The 19,198-nt window shown below is 66.4% G+C and overlaps 3 protein-coding genes across 3 annotated transcripts in view; 2 read left to right on the top strand and 1 right to left on the bottom strand.

Annotated features, from left to right (window-relative positions):
* The first annotated feature begins 947 nt into the window (after window positions 1-947).
* CASQ1 (calsequestrin 1) lies at window positions 948-7,999 on the top strand. The gene is made up of 5 exons (XM_082298762.1): window positions 948-2,169; window positions 6,971-7,025; window positions 7,115-7,215; window positions 7,327-7,404; window positions 7,498-7,999. The coding sequence occupies exons 1-5, from the start codon at window positions 1,969-1,971 to the stop codon at window positions 7,711-7,713; spliced, it is 651 nt and encodes a 216-aa protein (XP_082154888.1). The 5' UTR covers window positions 948-1,968; the 3' UTR covers window positions 7,714-7,999.
* Window positions 8,000-9,008: 1,009 nt separating this feature from the next.
* On the top strand, window positions 9,009-16,679 carry PEA15 (proliferation and apoptosis adaptor protein 15). Its single transcript, XM_082298763.1, has 4 exons — window positions 9,009-9,148; window positions 13,281-13,454; window positions 14,663-14,818; window positions 15,826-16,679. The coding sequence occupies exons 2-4, from the start codon at window positions 13,283-13,285 to the stop codon at window positions 15,888-15,890; spliced, it is 393 nt and encodes a 130-aa protein (XP_082154889.1). The 5' UTR covers window positions 9,009-9,148; window positions 13,281-13,282; the 3' UTR covers window positions 15,891-16,679.
* A 1,903-nt stretch (window positions 16,680-18,582) lies between these two features.
* Window positions 18,583-19,198, bottom strand: part of DCAF8 (DDB1 and CUL4 associated factor 8) — a gene marked incomplete at its 3' end in the record, with an annotated part of 31,243 nt that continues 30,627 nt past the window's right edge. Inside the window, exon 14 of the mRNA XM_082298613.1 lies at window positions 18,583-18,588. Coding sequence (XP_082154739.1) covers window positions 18,583-18,588 — 6 coding nt within the window. The remainder of the gene's footprint in view (window positions 18,589-19,198) is intronic.

Raw genomic sequence — 19,198 nt, 5'->3', positions numbered from 1 at the left:
GGTCCCGGCCACCCCATAACCCCAGCACGGGGGTCCTGGACACCCCAATTCCCACACCTGGGGATCACTGGCACCCACCCCCCCTGAATTTGGGGGTCCTGAGCACCCCAAAACCCCGAGTCTCACTTGGGGGGCAGCACCCAGGGGTCCCCAACTCCCCCTGCGGACCCCTCCCCGAGCCCCGCGGTGTCCCCTGGGTGTCCCCTGGGTGTCCCCTGGGTGTCCCCGCGGTGTCCCCGGGGCCGGTTCTTTATTTTTAGCCCCCTCCCGGATCCTCTTTCCCGGCTCAACATGGACGGCGGTGGGGGGCACTGGGAGCACTGGGAGGGAACTAGGAGGGAACTGGGAAGGGTCTGGGGGCACTGGGAGCACTGGGAGGGAACTGAGAGGGGACTGGGAAGGGTCTGGGGGCACTGGGAGCACTGGGAGGGAACTGGGAGGGAACTGGGAAGGGTCTGGGGGCACTGGGAGGGAACTGGGAGGGAACTGGGAAGGGTCTGGGGGCACTGGGAGCACTGGGAGGGAACTGAGAGGGGACTGGGAAGGGTCTGGGGGCACTGGGAGCACTGGGAGGGAACTGGGAGGGAACTGGGAAGGGTCTGGGGGCACTGGGAGCACTGGGAGGGAACTGAGAGGGGACTGGGAAGGGTCTGGGGGCACTGGGAGCACTGGGAGGGAACTGGGAGGGAACTGGGAAGGGTCTGGGGGCACTGGGGGCACTGGGAGCACTGGGAGGGAACTGGGAGGGAACTGGGAAGGGTCTGGGGGCACTGGGAGGGAACTGGGAAGGAACTGGGAGGGAATTGGGGGCACTGGGGGACACCCAAGGGACACTTGGCCCCCGGCACCCCTCAGGACACCCCCGAGCCGGGGGGACACACACGGGGGACAAGGTGGGGGGGGGGGGGGGTGTCCGTCTGTCCCGCCGTGTCCCGGGGAGGGGACGCGGTGTCCGTCTGTCCCCGAGGGAGGGGACGCGGTGTCCGTCTGTCCCGGGGAGGGGACGCGGTGTCCGTCTGTCCCCGAGGGAGGGGACGCGGTGTCCGTCTGTCCCCGAGGGAGGGGACGCGGTGTCCGTCTGTCCCCGGGAGGGGACGCGGTGTCCGTCTGTCCCGCCGTGTCCCCTCCCGGCGGCACCGGAAGGGGCTGGCACTGTCGCCGTGTCCCCACGGGGGTCGTGTCCGTCCTTGTCCCCAGGGCTGCGGCCGCCGCCCTCGGGTCGTCACCGGGCCCAGGGACGTCTGTCTGTCCGTCTGTCCGTCTGTCCGCAGGCTGTGTCTGTCCGTCTGTCCCCAGGCTGTGTCCGTGTGTCCCCAGGGTCTGTCCTGTCTGTCCCCAAGGTCTGTGTGTCCCCAGGGTGTCTCTGTCCCCTGCCTGTGTCCGTCCCTGCTCCTCCCTGAGCCCCGTCCGTCCGTCCGTCCGTCCGTCTGTCCATCTGTCCGTCTGTCCGTCTGTCCCTCTCTCTCTCTGTCCGTCCCCGTGTCCATCCCCGTGTCCGTGGGTCCGTTCCTGTCGCCGTGTCCATTCCCGTCCGAGTGTCCGTGTCCTCGTGACCCCGTGTCTGCGTGTCCATCCCGTGTCTGCGTGTCCATCCCGTGTCTGTGTGTCCATCCCCGCGTCCCCGTGTCTGTGTGTCCATCCCGTATCCCCGTGTCTCTCTGTCCGTGTGTCCCCCTGTCCCCGTGTCCCCGTGTCCCTCTGTCCTTGTGTCTCCGGGTCCGTCCCCGTGTCCGTGTGTCCATCCCGTGTCCCTCTGTCCGTGTATCCATCCCTCGTCCCCGTGTCCGTGTGTCCGTCCCTGTCCCCGTGTTCCGGTGTCCCCGTGTCCATCCCCGTGTCCGTGGGTCCCTCTGTCCGTGTGTCCATCCCCGTGTCCCCGTGTCCATCCCCGTGTCCGTGGGTCCATCCCCGTGTCCATCCCCGTGTCCGTGTGTCCATCCCGTGTCCGTGGGTCCGTCCCTGTCCCCGATGTGGCTCTGGGGCTGCCTCCTGCCGCTGCTGGCTCTGCCTCCGGGGCTCTCGGGGGGCCCCGGGGGGGTCCCGCGCCTCCCTCCCCCCGACGGGCGGGACCGGCCGGTGACCCCCGGGAACCTCCGGGAGCTGCGGCGGCGCCTCCCGGGGCGAACCGGGGACGGGCGGCACCGCCAGGAGGAGCTGGCGGCGCTGGAGGTGGGCACTGGGAGCACTGGGAAGGACTGGGAGGGGACTGGGAAGGGACTGGGAGCACTGGGAGAACACTGGAAGTGGGCACTGGGAGCACTGGGAGCACTGGGAGGGACTGGGAAGGACTGGGAGCACTGGGAGAACACTGGAAGTGGGCACTGGGAGCACTAGGAGGGACTGGGAGGGAACTGGGAAAGGACTGGGAACACTGGGAGGGCGCTGGAGGTGGGCACTGGGAGCACTGGGAGCACTGGGAGGGACTGGGAAGGGACTGGGAGCACTGGGAGAACACTGGAAGTGGGCACTGGGAGCACTAGGAGGGACTGGGAGGGAACTGGGAAAGGACTGGGAACACTGGGAGGGCGCTGGAAGTGGGCACTGGGAACACTGGGAAGGACTGGAAGGGAACTGGGAAGGGACTGGGAGCACTGGGAGGGCGCTGGAGGTGGGAACTGGGAGCACTGGGAGGGACTGGGAGGGAACTGGGAAAGGACTGGGAGCACTGGGAGGGCGCTGGAGGTGGGCAGTGGGAGCACTGGGAGGGACTGGGAAGGGACTGGGAGCACTGGGAAGGACTGGGAGGTAACTGGGAACAGTGGGAGCACTGGGAGGGCGCTGGAGGTTGGAACTGGGAGCACTGGGAGGGACTGGGAGGGAACTGGGAGGGAACTGGGAGCACTGGGAGCACTGGGAGCACTGGGAGGACGCTGGAGGTGGGCACTGGGAGCACTGGGAGGGACCGGGAGGGAACTGGGAGGGAACTGGGAGCACTGGGAGCACTGGGAGCACTGGGAGGACGCTGGAGGTGGGCACTGGGAGCACTGGGAGGGACCGGGAGGGAACTGGGAGCACTGGGAGCACTGGGAAGGACTGGGAGGTGACTGGGAGCAGTGGGAGCACTGGGAGGGCGCTGGAGGTGGGAACTGGGAGCACTGGGAAGGACTGGGAGGGAACTGGGAAGGGACTGGGAGCACTGGGAGGGCGCTGGAGGTGGGCACTGGGAGCACTGGGAGGGAACTGGGAAGGGACTGGGAGCACTGGGAGGGCGCTGGAGGTGGGCACTGGGAGCACTGGGAGGGACTGGGAAGGGACTGGGAGCACTGGGAGCACTGGGAAGGACTGGGAAGTAACTGGGAACAGTGGGAGCACTGGGAGGGCGCTGGAGGTTGGAACTGGGAGCACTGGGAGGGACTGGGAGGGAACTGGGAGGGAACTGGGAGCACTGGGAGCACTGGGAGGACGCTGGAGGTGGGAACTGGGAGCACTGGGAAGGACTGGGAGGGAACTGGGAAGGGACTGGGAACACTGGGAGGGCGCTGGAGGTGGGAACTGGGAGCACTGGGAAGGACTGGGAGGGAACTGGGAAGGGACTGGGAGCACTGGGAGGGCGCTGGAGGTGGGCACTGGGAGCACTGGGAGGGACTGGGAAGGGACTGGGAGCACTGGGAGCACTGGGAAGGACTGGGAAGTAACTGGGAACAGTGGGAGCACTGGGAGGGCGCTGGAGGTTGGAACTGGGAGCACTGGGAGGGACTGGGAGGGAACTGGGAGGGAACTGGGAGCACTGGGAGCACTGGGAGGACGCTGGAGGTGGGAACTGGGAGCACTGGGAAGGACTGGGAGGGAACTGGGAAAGGACTGGGAACACTGGGAGGGCGCTGGAGGTGGGAACTGGGAGCACTGGGAAGGACTGGGAGGGAACTGGGAAGGGACTGGGAACACTGGGAGGGCGCTGGAGGTGGGCAGTGGGAGCACTGGGAGGGACTGGGAAGGGACTGGGAGCACTGGGAGCACTGGGAAGGACTGGGAAGTAACTGGGAACAGTGGGAGCACTGGGAGGGCGCTGGAGGTTGGAACTGGGAGCACTGGGAGGGACTGGGAGGGAACTGGGAGGGAACTGGGAGCACTGGGAGCACTGGGAGGACGCTGGAGGTGGGCACTGGGAGCACTGGGAGGGACCGGGAGGGAACTGGGAGCACTGGGAGCACTGGGAAGGACTGGGAGGTGACTGGGAGCAGTGGGAGCACTGGGAGGGCGCTGGAGGTGGGAACTGGGAGCACTGGGAAGGACTGGGAGGGAACTGGGAAAGGACTGGGAACACTGGGAGGGCGCTGGAGGTGGGAACTGGGAGCACTGGGAAGGACTGGGAGGGAACTGGGAAGGGACTGGGAGCACTGGGAGGGCGCTGGAGGTGGGCACTGGGAGCACTGGGAGGGAACTGGGAAGGGACTGGGAGCACTGGGAGCACTGGGAAGGACTGGGAGGTAACTGGGAACAGTGGGAGCACTGGGAGGGCGCTGGAGGTTGGAACTGGGAGCACTGGGAGGGACTGGGAGGGAACTGGGAGGGAACTGGGAGCACTGGGAGCACTGGGAGGACGCTGGAGGTGGGCACTGGGAGCACTGGGAGGGACCGGGAGGTAACTGGGAACAGTGGGAGCACTGGGAGGACACTGGAAGTGGGCACTGGGAGCACTGGGAGGGACTGGGAGGGAACTGGGAAAGGACTGGGAGCACTGGGAGGACACTGGAGGTGGGCACTGGGAGGACTGGGAAGGACTGGGAGGGAACTGGGAGCACTGGGAAGGACTGGGAGGGAACTGGGAGCACTGGGAGCACTGGGAGGGACTGGGAGGGAACTGGGAGCACTGGGAGCTCTGGGAGGGCGCTGGAAAGGGACTGGGAGCACTGGGAGGGACTGGGAGGGAACTGGGAGCACTGGGAGCTCTGGGAGGGCGCTGGAAAGGGACTGGGAGCACTGGGAGGGAACTGGGAGGGAACTGGGAGCACTGGGAGGGCACTGGAAGTGGGCACTGGGAGCACTGGGAAGGACTGGGAGGGAACTGGGAGCACTGGGAGCACTGGGAGGACGCTGGAGGTGGGCACTGGGAGCACTGGGAGGGACTGGGAAGGGACTGGGAGCACTGGGAGCACTGGAGGTGGGCACTGGGAGCACTGGGAGCACTGGGAAGAGACTGGGAGCACTGGGAAGGGACTGGGAGCACTGGGAGGGACTGGGAGCACTGGGAGGGCGCTGGAGGTGGGCACTGGGAGCACTGGGAGCACTGGGAAGAGACTGGGAGCACTGGGAAGGGACTGGGAGCACTGGGAGGGACTGGGAGCACTGGGAGGACGCTGGAGGTGGGAACTGGGAGCACTGGGAGCACCGGGAAGGGACTGGGAGCACTGGGAGGGAACTGGGAGCACTGGGAGCACTGGGAAGGGACTGGGAGCACTGGGAGCACTGGGAGGGACTGGGAGCACTGGGAGGGACTGGGAGCACTGGGAGGGCCGTGGAGGTGGGCATGGGGGTGGCACTGGGGGTACAGGAGGGAACTGGGAGCACTGGGAGCACTGGGAGGGCGCTGGAGGTGGGAACTGGGAGCACTGGGAGCACCGGGAAGGGACTGGGAGCACTGGGAGCACTGGGAAGAGACTGGGAGCACTGGGAGGGCGCTGGAGGTGGGGACGGGGGACCCCCACCCCAAATCGGGGGGTCCCGGGGGCGGGGGGCACCAGGGCCGGGGCGGTTGCCATGGGGACAGGACGTGGGGGGGGGACGTGGTTGCTATGGGAGGCTGTTGCTATGGCGACGGGTTGCTATGGCGACGGGTTGCTATGGGGACGGGTTGCTATGGGGAGTTGGTTGCCATGGGAACAGACTGCCATGGGAACAGGTTGCCATGGGGACAAGTTGCCCTGAGGAGGCGGTTGCCATGGGAACAGGATGCTGGGGGGATGTGGTTGCTGTGGGAACAGGTTGCTAAGGGGGGCAAATAGCCACAGGGAGATGGTTGCCATGGCGACAGGCTGCCCTGGGGATGGGGTTGCCATGGGGATGGGGTTGCCATGGGGATGGGGTTGCCATGGGGACAGGTTGCCCTGGGATGGGGTTGCCATGGGGACAGGTTGCCCTGGGATGGGGTTGCCATGGGGATGGGGTTGCCCTGGGGATGGGGTTGCCATGGGGACAGGTTGCCCTGGGGATGGGGTTGCCATGGCGATGTGGTTGCCACGGGCAACGGTTGCCAAGGAAATGGGGTTGCCTCGGGAGATGCTCACCATGGGGATCCGGTTGCCACGGGCGACGGTTGCCATGGCGACGGCGGATTCCCGCCAGGCCCCCCCCATCTCCCCTCATCCCCTTTTCCCACGGTGGCCCCGGGGCTGACGCCGCTTCCCGAGCCCCCAGCACCGCCTGGGGGGGGCCGCTCTGCCCCGGGGGGGGTCTCGGGGGGGGGGGGGGTCCCGGGGTGGGGGGAGGGGTCCCGGCCGAGCCCCTCCCCCCCCCGGTGCCGGGCAGGGTTCAAGCCCCGGGTGCTGCCGGGAGATTCCCGCAGCCTTTAATCCCCCCCGGATCATCCCCCCCCCGCCGCGGCCTCAATCCCGAGGGACACCGGGGACCCTCCGTGGCCCCCCCGAGCCGTGACACGGAGGGGGGGGGGGAGATTGGGGGGGCTTGGGGGGGCTCAGCCCGGTCACCCCCTCCCCATTCCCAGCTCTTCTGCCCCCCCCCCCAAACCCCTCCCCCCCTCCCAATTTGGGCACCCCCCCAGCAGATGGGGGGGGGGGGGCAGCCGTTCTTGGTGGAGGGGAGAGGGTGAAATTTGGGGGTGCCCCTCACGCCCCCCCCCAGCCCCCCAAACCCCCCCAGGGTCACTCTGCAGAAAGCCCAGAGCTGGGTGAGTGGGGGGGGGGGTCCCATCATCTCCCCTCCCCCCCAAAACTCGGGGACACTCGGGGGACACTCGGGGGACACTCGGGGGACACCCCCGGTCACTGTGGGCCCCCCCCCGTGACCCCCCCAGGAGGATGACCCGGACGGGATCCACATCGTGGCCTTTGCTGAGGGCGATGATCCCGGTGAGGAGGGGTCGGGCAGGGAATTGGGGGGGGTCCTGGGGGGTTCTCAGTCCCCCTCCTGAACCTCCCCCTTTTCCCACCCCCCCAAGATGGGTTCGAGTTCCTGGAGACCCTGAAGGAGGTGGCTCGGGACAAGAGGGGCGATCCCAAATTCAGCATCCTGTGGATCGATCCCGATGATTTCCCGCTGGTACCGGAGCCCCCCGAGGCGGGGGAGGGACCCCCATGGCCCCCCCGGATCTGTCCGGGGGCTCTGACCCCTCTGTCCGGGGGGCTCTGACCCCTCTGTCCCCCTCCCCAGCTCGTCCCATCCTGGGAGGACACTTTCGACATCGACCTGTCCCGGCCCCAGCTCGGCGTGGTCAATGGCACTGACCCCGTGAGTGTCACCCCCCCCACGGTGTCCCCCCCCCAGCCGGTGTCACCCCAGGGTCACCCCAGGGTCACCGCAGGGTCCCCCCCGTGTCCCCAGGCGGGCAGCGTGTGGATGGACATGGAGGAGGAGGAGGATCTGCCGGGGCCTGAGGAGGTCCTGGAGTGGCTCGAGGAGGTCCTGGAGGGGGAATTTGGGGATGATGAGGATGAGGATGGTGAAGATGATGAAGATGATGAGGATGATGAGGATGATGATGATGACGAAGATGATGAAGAAGATGACGGTGATGATGACGATGACGATAACGAGTGACAACAGTGACAGTGATGATGATGATGACGAAGATGATGAAGACGATGATGATGACGATGACAATGACAGTGACAGTATTGATGACGATGATGATGACGATGACAACGATGAAGAGCGACAACAATGGTGATGATGAAGATGATGAAGATGATGACAATGACAGTGACAATGATGACAATGACAATGACGATGATGATGACGTTGACAATGACGATGATGATGACGTTGACAATGATGATGATTATGATGGTGATAATGATGACGATGACGATGAGGATGACGATGATGATGGTGATGATGGTGATGATGATGGTGATGATGGTGATGATGGTGATGATGGTGATGATGACCAGGCCATAAAATCCCGAAAGAACCAGGGAGCGTCCCCAGGGGAACAGGGATCCCTGGGGATGAGTCAGATCCCTGTGCGAGATCCCTGAGATCCCTGTATGGGATCCCCCGGACAAGATCCCACGCAAGATCCCTGGGAAGAATCCCTTGTGCAAGATCCCCCAGTGGGATCCCCCAGTGGGATCCCGCAATGAGATCCCGCAATGAGATCCCCCAGTGAGACCCTCCAGTGGGATCCCCCAATGAGATCCCCCAGTGGGATCCCCCAGTGGGATCCCTGCACAAAGTCCTCAGGCAGAATTCCCCGTGTGAGATCCCCCAATGAGATCCCTGTGGAATATCCCCGGTGTGAGATCCCCGGTGTGAGATCCCCGGTGTGAGATCCCCGGTGTGAGATCCCGGTGTGAGATCCCCGGTGTGAGAGCCCCCCTGTGATGCCCCCAGGAGATCCCCCAGAGGAGATCCCCGTGTGAAATCCCCCACAGGAGATCCCCTATAGGATATTCCCCCATAGGAGATCCCCCATGGCAGATCCCCCACAGGAGATCCCCCCAGACAAGACCCCCCTGCGAGATTCCCTCCGCCAGATCCCTGTGGGAGATCCCCGATGTGAAATCCCCCCCCCCCACCCCCCCAAGATCCCGGTGCCAGATCCGCTGTAGGAGATCCCGCTGTGAGATTCCCTGTGCCACATCCCCCATGTGAGACCCTCCCCACAGCACATCCCGGTGCCCGATCCCAGTGTGGGACCCCAGTGCCCGATCCCAGTTTGGGATCCCTGCTCCTGATCCCCTCCTGGGGCCGTGTGTCACAACTCTCCCCCCGCCCCCCCCCCAGCACTGGCGGTGACACCGGCGGGGACCCCAAATCTCGCCCGTGGGGGACCCGGGGGAAGAAGGGGGGGGGGGAACCGGGGCGGCTCCTCCCCGCTGACCCCGCCCCTCCAAGCCCCGCCCCCAGCGACCCCGCCCCGTTAAGCCCCGCCCACCCCCGCTCAGAGCGGCGGCACCGAGAGCCCGAGCGGCGGCACCGGCAGCGGCACCGGCAGCGGCACCGGCAGCGGCACCGGCAGCGCCCGCGGCCGGTAAGTGCGGGCGGGGGGCGCGGGGGGGAGGGCTACGGAGCCACGCAGCGACCCCCGGCCCCGCCAGCGACCCCGGCACCGGATGGACCCCGCGGCCGCCGCCTCCATCCGCTCCCGGGGCCGCTCCCGGGGCCGCTCCCGGGGCCGCTCCAGAGGCCCCGGACAGCGCTGACGGCTCCCGCCGCTCTGAGTGACCCCCCCGCCCGCCAGAGCATCCCTCCCGCTCCGGTGATGCCCCCCCCGGGCGGTCAGGAAGGGGTTAATGATGCCGGTGGTCTCGGGCAGGGTCTCCCGGTGCCCTCCCCCCCCACCCCGTCCTCCGCCGGTGCCCCCCATCCGCCCCCCTCCCCCCTTTCACTTCCCCTTTCGCTGCCGGGGGGGCTCGAACCCGTGACACTCTGGGGGGCGGCGGGGGGGGGGGACACTCGGTGGCTCCCGGTCCTCACGCGGGACGCGGGACCCGCCACCCCCCCCCGTCCCCGTCCCGGTCCCCATCCCGGTCCTGTCCCCCCCCCGTCCCGCTCCCCACGCGGGACACGGGCTCCTTTCTCCCCCCCTCCCCACGCGGTGACATCGGGACCCCCCTCCCCACCCGAGCCCCGCCGTGTCCCCCCCCCCACCCCGTGGATGTCACCCGGTCCCCGCGGGGCGCGCGCTCCCCCCCACCCGCACGTCCCGTGCCCGCGCTGCCGCCCAGTGCTCCCAGTACCGCCCAGTACCAGCGATGCCACCGCATCCCCCGGGACGGGGTGACCCTTCCCCCCCCCTCATCCCGGGTGTGTGGGGACATCACGGGGGGGGGGACCGGGGTGGGGGGTGGGGGGGGGACCCCCGGGGGAACGCGGGTGGGGAAGGGGCGCGTGAGGCGGTCACGCGCCGCGGGCGGGGGGCCAAACTGGTCTCAAACTGGGCCGCGGGAGCCGCCGCTTCCGCGTCGCCGCGCCGGGACGGGGCGGGGGCCCGGGAAAGGGGCGGGTGGGGAGGGGGGGGGAGAGGGTGTCCCAAGACTCATCGCCCCCCATCCCACCCGTGTCCCGTCCCGCGTGGGGAAACGGAGCGGGGCGTGTGTGTGTGTGGGGGGGGGGGGAAAGGATCGCGGCCAGCTGTGCCCCAGCTGTGCCCCAGCTGTGCCCCAGATGTGCGAGGAGCGGCCGTGGGGATGCTGCGGCCGCCGGGGCCGGGCGGGACCCCCACGACACGCGTGGGACCCCCGTGACACGGCGGGGAGCGCGGGGCGGGACGGCGGCCGTGGGGCAGGGCGGTGCCTCGGGGGGGCCACGCAGGGGCCGGACGGTGGCCGTGGGGCCGGACAGTGGCCGGACAGTGGCCGTGGGGCCGTGGCCGTGGGGCCGGAGCCGTGACTCGCATTCCGGGGGGGGCCCGGGGGGGCCGGAGGCGGCCGCGCCGCTCCCCGCGCCACAAAGGCCCCTTGTCCCCACGCTGCGTGGGGGTGGGGGGGGGGGGCTCGTGGGGGACCCTCCCCCCGCGTCCCGCTCACCCCACCCACCCAAAAAACACCCGGCGGAGGGGGGGGGTGGGCATTGGGTGGGGGGGGGGGGCAGAGATGGGATCGGCGCCCCCCAGACCCCCCCGCGGGGACACAAAGAGGGGAGGGGACCGTCCCGCCCACCCCCCCCCCCCAGGCCGGGATTAACCCCCCCAAAGCCCCCCGAGCCCCCCGCCCGCCCCACTGAATGGGCCCCCGCGGGGCCACGCCCTCGTGAATATTCATGAGGCGCTTTGCATGAGAAACGTGAATGGGCGGGGGGGGGGGGTCTCACGGAGGGGGGGGGAGGGGGTCGTGGGTATTTCTCCCCCCCCCTTCCCCCAATCCCGATCCTTTTCCTGGCGGATTCCCCGCGGGATCGGGCGCGGGGGGGGCCGGGCCGGGCCTGGAAACGCGGGAGGGGCCGGAGGGGCGGGGGGGGGGGTCCCGGTCCCCGCCCCCCCCCGGCGGAAGGCCCCGTGTCCGGCCGGGGCTGAGTCATCGCGGCCTTAAAGGGGCCGCGCGCTCGGACACGCGGGGGGGGGGAGGGGCTGCGAGTGGGGGGGGGGGAGGGGAGGGTTTGTTGTGGGGGGAGCGTCTGTTCATTGGGGGGGCGTGGGGGGAGGGGCTGTGAGTGGGGGGAGCGTCTGTTCCTCGGTGGGGGGGGGGGGCGAGGCAGGGTCCGTGCGTGGGGGGGGGGCGTGGGGGGAGGGGTTGTTATTGGAGAGGAGCGTGGGGGGGCCGCGGCTGTGCGTGGGGGGGGGGCGTGGGGGGAGCGTCTGTTCATTTGGGGGGGGGGCGTGGGCAGGGGGGGGGTGTGTGTGTGCCGGGGGGGGGTCTCAGCGCGGGGAGGGGGCGGGGGGGGGGGGGTTGTTTACCAAGTGCAGTCACGAGTGGGGTGGGGGGGTCCTGGGGGGATCTGCGAGTGGGGGAGGGGGGGTTGTTTACGGGAGTAGTCACGGGGGGGGGCAGCGCCGTGGCCGTGTGTGTGGCCCCCCCTCACGCCACGTGTGTCCCCCCCCCCCCCCCCCCGTGTCCGTGGGGGTCTCCGAGCCCCCCCCCCCCCACCCCCGCCCTGGGGCGGGAAGGGGCAGGCGGGTGATGCGTTGCCATGGTAACCGCATCCCTGCGTGGGTGGCGGCGTCGCCATGGCAACGGGGACCGGAGGGAGAGGGGGGGGGGACAGTGACCCCCCCCCCCCAATGAGGGGGGGCACGGGAATGGGGGGGGGGGAGCGAGTGTGAATTTGGGGGGGTCACTGTGAACTCAGGGAGCAGCAGCCCGGGCAAGGGGGGGGGGTCAGTGCCCGGGGGGGGTCAGTGTGAATTTGGGGTGAGTGTGCCAAGGTGGGGGGGTCAGTGCCGGGGGGGGTCAGTGTGAATTTGGGGTGAGTGTGCCAAGGGGGGGGGGGTCAGTGCCGGGGGGGGTCAGTGTGAATTTGGGGTGAGTGTGCCAAGGGGGGGGGGGTGACAGCGCCAGCGGTGTCCCCAGGGCCGCGTGCGAAGTGGGGGGTTCTGGGGGGGTCCGGGTGGGGGGGGGGTCTGTGCGAGCCCCCCCCCCCCCGCGCTGGGGGCGGCGAGGGGGACACGGAGCAGCCGCCGTCGGTCCCCGCTCGGTCCCCGCTCGGTCCCTGTCACATCCCGTGAGCGTCACATGAGTCACGGCCGGGGGGGGCTGGGCTGGGCTGGCACCGGGGCTGAGCCTGGGGACGCGGGGACAGCGGGGACAGGGCCCGGGGACGGTCGTGACACCATGGGCTGAGGCTGGGGACACTCGTGACAGCAGTGGCTGAGCCCGGGGACAGTCTGTGACAGCAGTGGCTGAGCCCGGGGACAGTTGTGACACCAGGGACTGAGCCCTGGGACAGTCTGTGACAGCAGTGGCTGAGCCCGGGGACAGTCTGTGACAGCAGGGGCTGAGCCCGGGGACACTCGTGACATGAGTGGCTGAGGATGGCACTGGGCCTGGCACCGGGGACTGAGCCCTGGGACACTCGTGACATGAGTGGCTGAGCCCAGGTTGGGTCCTGGCACGGGTGGCTGAGGCTGGGGACACTCAGGACACACACGGCTGAGTCCTGTGACACTCGTGACACGCGTGGCTGAGCGCAGGAGCACTCACGTCACACGTGGCCCAGTCGCCGTCCCTCACCCCCTGTGTCCCCCAGCCGTGTCCGTGTCCCCTGTCCCACTGTCCCCCTGTCCCCATGGCCCAGTCCTGTGTCCCTCACTGTCCCCAGCTGTGGCCATGCCCCTCATGTCCCTCCTGTCCCCCGTGTCCCTGACGTCCCATAGGTCCCCAGCCATGGCCGTGTCCCGTGTCCCTCATGTCCCTCATGTCCCTCCTGTCCCCAGCCATGGCCGTGTCCTGTGTCCCTCATGTCACCCTTGTCCCCACCCATGTCCCATGTCCCGTGTCCCTCATGCCCCTCATGTCCCTGATATCCCCCCTGTCCCTGATGTCCCCAGCCAAGGCCGAGTCCCATGTCCTTGATGTCCCCTCCGTCCCCTCTGTCCCCTCTGTCCCCTCCGTCCCTGATGTCCCCTCTGTCCCCTCTGTCCCTGATGTCCCCTCTGTCCCCTCTGTCCCCTCTGTCCCTGATGTCCCCTCTGTCCCCTCTGTCCCTGATGTCCCCTCTGTCCCCAGCCATGGCCGAGTACCGCAGTCTGCTGGAGGAGCTGGCCCAGAACATCACGGCCGAGGACCTGGAGCAGCTCAAGTCCGCGTGTCGCGAGGACATCCCCAGCGGGGAGGGGGACGCCATCGCCACCGGCCACCACTGGTTCGCCTTCCTGGAGCGCCACAGCAAACTGGACCGAGGTGTGACCCTGGGGACACCCCGTGCCACCGGCACTGTCCCCTCCCTGCGCCCCGGGGCTGCTCTGGCCCTGCGCTGGTCCCTACCCCGGGTCCCTGAGCCCTGTCCCAGTCCCTGTCCCCTCTCCCAGTTCCTGGCCCTTTTCCCAGTCCGTGTCCCCATCTCCTGTCCCCTGGGGGCTGTTCCCTGTCCCCTCTCCCCATCCCCTCCCACTCAGTGACCCCGGCTCTGTCCCTCCTCTGGTCCCCATCCAGGTCCCCTCATCCCTGTCCTGCTGCCCCCATCCTCCTCCCTTGGTGCCTGTCCCTATCCCCACCCTGGTCCCTCATCCCTGTCCATGTCCCCATCCCGGTCCCTGATCTCCCAACCCCAGTTCCAGTCTGGCCCTGGGTCCGGTCCTGAGCCTGGTCCCCGTCACCTTTCCTGACCAGTCCCTGGCCCTGTCCTGGTCCCCTGCCCCGATCTGGCCCCGGGTCCTGGTCCCTGATCCCTCTCCCAGTCCCTGTCCCCATCATTTGTCCCCTTTCCTGCTTCCTGTTCCTGGCTCCCATCCCAGTCCCCTTTCCTGGTCCCCATCCCGATCCCAGTCCGTCACCCCCGCCCTGTCCCTCCCGGCTCCCCTGCTTGATCCCCGGGCTCGTCCCGATCCTGGTCCCCCACGGCCTCTCCCGGTTGCCGATCCCTGTCCCGGTCCTTGTCCCCATCCCTGTCCCCCATCTCCATCCCCTCTCCCAGTCCCATCCTGTCCCCATCCCTGTCCCCATCCCAGTCCCGTCCCCATCCTGTCCCTCCCCTGTCCCCATCCCTGTCCCCTCCCCATCCCTGTCCCTGTCCCCATCCCCTCTGTCCCCATCCTGTCCCTCCCCTGGCCCCATCCCAGTCCCTGTCCCATCCCCATCCCTCTCCTTTGTCCCTCCCCTGTCCCCATCCCTGTCCCCCGTCCTCATCCCAGTCCCGTCCCCATCCCTGTCTCCATCCCAGTCCCGTCCCCATCCTGTCCCTCCCCTGTCCCCGTCCCCATCCCCGTCCCCATCCCTCTCCTTTGTCCCTCCCCTGTGCCCATCCCCGCCCCCACCGGGCCAGCGCGGCCGCAGCTCGGGTGGCCCGAGCCCAGCACGTGTCCCGTGTGTGTCCCGTGTGTGTCCCGTGTGTGTCCCGTGTGTGTCCGTGTGTGTCCCCGCGCTGTCCCCGCGCTGTCCCCGTGTCGCAGACAACCTGTCCTACATCGAGCACATCTTCGAGATCTCGCGCCGGCCGGACCTGCTGACCAAGGTTGTCCAGTACCGCACGCAGGTGCTCAAGATCTCCGAGGAGGACGAGGTGGACACGAAGCTCACGCGCATCCCCAGCGCCAAAAAGTACAAGGGTGAGACCCCCCCCCCCCCCAAAACGGGATGGGGACAGCCGGGATGGGGACAGGGACAGCCGGGACAGGGACAGCCGGGATGGGGACAGGGACAGCCGGGATGGGGACAGGGACAGGGACAGCCGGGATGGACAGGGACAGCCGGGATGGGGACAGGGACAGCCGGGGTGGGGACAGGGACAGCCGGGATGGGGACAGGGACAGCCGGGACAGGGACAGGGACAGCCGGGGTGGGGACAGGGACAGGGACAGCCGGAATGGGGACAGGGACAGCCGGGATGGGGACAGGGACAGCCGGGACAGGGACAGGGACAGCCGGGACAGGGACAGCCGGGATGGGGACAGGGACAGCCGGGACAGGGACAGGGACAGCCGGGGTGGGACAGGGACAGGGACAGGCGGGATGGGACAGGGACAGGGACAGCCGGGATGGGGACAGGGACAGCCGGGGTGGGACAGGGACAGCCGGGATGGGACAGGGACAGCCGGGATGGGACAGGGACAGCCGGGACAGGGACAGCCGGGATGGGGACAGGGACAGCCGGGATGGGACAGGGACAGCCGGGGTGGGGACAGGGACAGGGACAGCCGGGATGGGGACAGGGACAGCCGGGATGGGACAGGGACAGCCGGGATGGGACAGGGACAGCCGGGGTGGGGACAGGGACAGGGACAGGGACAGGGACAGCCGGGGTGGGACAGGGACCCCACAGGAGGGACAGGGACCCCCCAAGGGGGACAGGGACCCCCAGGGCACAGAGGGACCCCCCAAGGTGGGGCCAGGACCCCCCAATTATCCCCGGGAAGGGCTGGGGACCCCCCCCCCCCCAATCCCCCCAATCCCCCCTTATCCCAAGGCTGTGCCAGGGACCCCCAAGGTGGGAAAAGCCCCCCCAGGAAGGGTTGGGGACCCCCCCAGGAAAGGTTGGGGACCCTCTGGGGGGGGGGAAGGGAGGGGACCCCCCCCAGCCCCCCCTGACCCCCCCGTGTGTCCCCTCCCCCCCCAGACATCATCCGGCAGCCCTCGGAGGAGGAGATCATCAAACTGGCCCCCCCCCCGAAAAAGGCCTGAGCACAGGAGGAGCCCCCCCCGCGCCCCCTCCCCACTTTTCAGCCCTGGGGGGGGGGGAGGGAGCTCAAGGGAGGGGGGGGGGGGCACCAACAGCGTCTTAAACCCCCCCCCCCAAAATGGGGGAGGGGGGAATTGGGGGGGGGGGTTGTTATTCCCATGGGACCCCTCCCTCCTAAGGCCTCGATTTGGGGGGGGGGGTGAGGGATGGGGACCCCCCCCAGGGTGGGTAAATTGATGGGGGGGCATAAAAAACGGGACCACCCCCCCCAACCCCTAATTTGGGGGGGTTCAAAGTATTGGGAACCCCCCCCCAAGTAAAATTTGGGGGGGTCACAGGCATTGAGAACCCCCCCCCTAAATTTGGGGGAGTTAAAGTTAATGGGACCCCCCCACCCCAATTTGGGGGGGTCACAGGAATTGAGACCCCCCCCCCCCCCCAAATTCCAGGGGAAAAATTGAGGGGGGGGTCACAGGCACTTGAAGACCCCCCCCCATCTCCACCCCAAATTCTGGGGGGGTCACAAGCACCAGGACCCCCCCACCCCCCCCTAATTTGGGGGGGGGGGCACAGGGGGGAGTGACAGGGACTGGGACCCCCCCCATGTTTGGAGGGGAAAATTTGGGGGGGGGGCACCAACATCAGAACCCCCCCACCCCAATTTTTTTTTTTTTTGGGGGGGGGGTCACAGGCATTGAAAACCCCACCCCCACCCCAATTTTGAGGGGTCCCAAGCACCGGGACCCCCCCTCCCCAAATTTTTTTTTGGGGGGGGGGGCACAGGAGAGCCGGGGGAGGTCGGGAGGGCGCCGAGGTCGGGGCTGATTTTTGGGGGGGGGGTCCTGGACCCCCCCCGGGTGGGGCAGGAGGGGCTGAGCTGGGGGGGCCTCGACCCCTTTTTTTGGGGGGGGGGGAGGGGCACGACCCCAAATTTCCCCCCCCCTCGAGGGGGCTGCGGCAGGAGGGGACGAGGAGGTGACAAAGGGGGGGGCAGCACGTGGGGACCCCCCCAAAATTGGGGAAAACCCCCCCAAATTCACATTTTGGGGAGGGGGGGTAGGAAGTGGTGACCCCCCCCCCCCCCCCCAAAAAAAATTCAACGTTTTGGGGGAAGGCGGCAAGAAATGACCCCAAAATTGGGGAAAAAAACCAAAATTCCTTTTTTAAAAGGGGGGGCAAATGGTGACCCCCCCAAAATTGGGGGAAAAACCCCAAAATTCCCTTTTTTAAAAGGGGGGGGGCAAATGGTGACCCCCCCCAAAATGGGGAAAAAACCCCCAAAATTCCCATTTTTAAAAGGGGGGGGCAAATGGTGACCCCCCCCAAAATGGGGAAAAGAACCCTAAAATTCCCATTTTTAGGAGGGGAGGGGCAGGAAGTGGTGACCCCCAAAATGGGGAAAAAAACCCCAAATTCCCATTTTTAAGAGGGGGGGAAATGGTGACCCCACCAAAATGGGGGAAAAACCCCCAAAATTCCATTTTTAGGAGGGGGGGGCAAATGGTGACCCCCAAAATTGGGGAAAAAACCCCCAAAATTCCCATTTTTTAGGGGGGGGGCAAATGGTGACCCCTAAAATTGGGGAAAAACCCCCAAATTCCCATTTTTTAAGAGGGGGGGCAAATGGTGACCCCCAAAATTGGGGAAAAAACCCCCAAAATTCCCATTTTTTAAGAGGGGGGGCAAATGGTGACCCCACCAAAATGGGGAAAAAACCCCCAAAATTCCCATTTTTTTAGGGGGGGATCTCCTCCCAGCCCCACCCCCCCCCCCCTTCCCAGTACCAAACTGGGAGGGAGGAGCCCCCAAACTGGGTGGGGGGAGGGGGGGGGGATTTTGGGGGGTTCAGGTTTAGTTACTAACCCGGGGGGGGGGGGGGCAGCAGAGTTAATTAAATGTTAATGAATTAATTAATATATTTTATTTAATAAAAGCTAAAACCCGCAGCAGCCACCGGCTCGTGTGTCCCCTCCCCCCCCCCCCCAAAATTATTCCTGTGCCCCCACCCCAAAATTCCCCCCCCCCCTTTATTTATTGTCCCCCCCCCCCCCCACTGCAGGAACGTCCCCAAATCTGGGTGAAAAACGCTGGATTTGGTTAAAAATGGCCTGGTTTGGATTCCCCATCCCCTGCCAGGATGGGGAGAGGCCCAAATTTTCCCTCCGGGGGGGTCTCTTGGTGTTTCCCCCCCCCCCCAAAATTCCCCTCCCCAAAATCCCCCTCCCCAAAATCCCCTCCCCCCCCCAGACCGTGCTGACTGTGTATCGATAAAGATGGAAAAAAGCTGCTCTGTGCGAGGGTTTTTGGGGGAAAAAGCGGGGAAAAGGGTCCAAAAAAAAAAGGAAAAGGTTGGGGAGGTTGGGGGGGGGGGTCAGGGATAAAAATTTTGGGGAGTCTGGGGCTCTTTGAGTCGGTTTTTATTGCATTTATATATAATATATATCCCAACTTTTACAACTCTGCCAGGGAGAACTCCCAGTGCCATTTGGTTTTTTTTTTTTAATACAATATAAAATTAGGCCTCTAAACAGTGAAATTTGGGGGGTTTCACCCCAAAAGAAACAAAAAAAAACTCCCCCTGAAGCCCCTCCCCCGAGAAAAGAAATGGGAAGTGAATAAAGGGGTTTTTTGTTGGTTTTTTTGGGGGGGTTTTGGGGGTTCTGGAGGGGGGGAAGGGGTCAAACCAAGTGCAAATCACGGCTATGTACAGAGGGAGGGAGAGCCCCCAGGAAATGGGGAAAAACGGGGGGAAATGGGGAAAAATGGGGGGGAAATGGGGAAAAATTGGGGGGAAATGGGGAAAAACGGGGGGAAAATGGGGAAAAATGGGGGGGAAATGGGGAAAAATGGGGGGAATGGGGGAAAAAGGGGGGAAAAAAGGGGGAAAAAATGAGGGAGAAAAGGGGGAAAATGAGGGAGAAAAGGGGGGAAAAGGGGAAAAGGGGAAAAAGGAAAAAGGGGGGAAAAAGGAAAAAAAGGGGAAAAAGGGGAAAAAAAGGGGAAAAAAGGGAAAGGGGGGAAAAAAGGGGGAAAAAAGGGGGGAAAAAATGAGGGAGAAAAAGAGAAAAAAAGGGGAAAAAAAGGGGAAAAAAAGGGGAAAAAAGGGGGAAAAAAGGGGGGGAAAATGAGGGAGAAAAGAGAAAAAAAGGGGAAAAAAGGGGAAAAAAAGGGGAAAAAAGGGGGAAATGGGGGAGAAAAAAAATGGGAAAAAAGGGGAAATGGGGAGAAAAAAGGGGGAAAGTGGGGGAAAAATGAGGGAGAAAAGGGAAAAAAGGAACAAAAAGGGGGAAAATGAGGGAGAAAAGGGGGA

Source organism: Coloeus monedula (genome assembly GCF_965178545.1).
Source record: "Coloeus monedula genome assembly, chromosome: 29".
Lineage (NCBI taxonomy): Eukaryota > Metazoa > Chordata > Aves > Passeriformes > Corvidae > Coloeus > Coloeus monedula.
The sequence above is the reverse complement of the archived record's forward strand: the minus strand, read 5'-3'. Positions and strand labels throughout refer to the sequence as shown.

What these genes read in the sequence shown, in the direction of transcription:
- CASQ1 (XM_082298762.1), top strand. Translation starts at nt 1,969, where the DNA reads ATGTGGCTCTGGGGCTGCCTCCTGCCGCTGCTGGCTCTGCCTCCGGGG. An exon ending in AGGAGCTGGCGGCGCTGGAG is followed by an intron (nt 2,170 to 6,970) that starts GTGGGCACTGGG and finishes TGACCCCCCCAG; the next exon opens with GAGGATGACCCGGACGGGAT. An exon ending in ATCCCGATGATTTCCCGCTG is followed by an intron (nt 7,216 to 7,326) that starts GTACCGGAGCCC and finishes CCCCCTCCCCAG; the next exon opens with CTCGTCCCATCCTGGGAGGA.
- PEA15 (XM_082298763.1), top strand. Translation starts at nt 13,283, where the DNA reads ATGGCCGAGTACCGCAGTCTGCTGGAGGAGCTGGCCCAGAACATCACG. An exon ending in CCACAGCAAACTGGACCGAG is followed by an intron (nt 13,455 to 14,662) that starts GTGTGACCCTGG and finishes CCCGTGTCGCAG; the next exon opens with ACAACCTGTCCTACATCGAG. An exon ending in CAGCGCCAAAAAGTACAAGG is followed by an intron (nt 14,819 to 15,825) that starts GTGAGACCCCCC and finishes CTCCCCCCCCAG; the next exon opens with ACATCATCCGGCAGCCCTCG.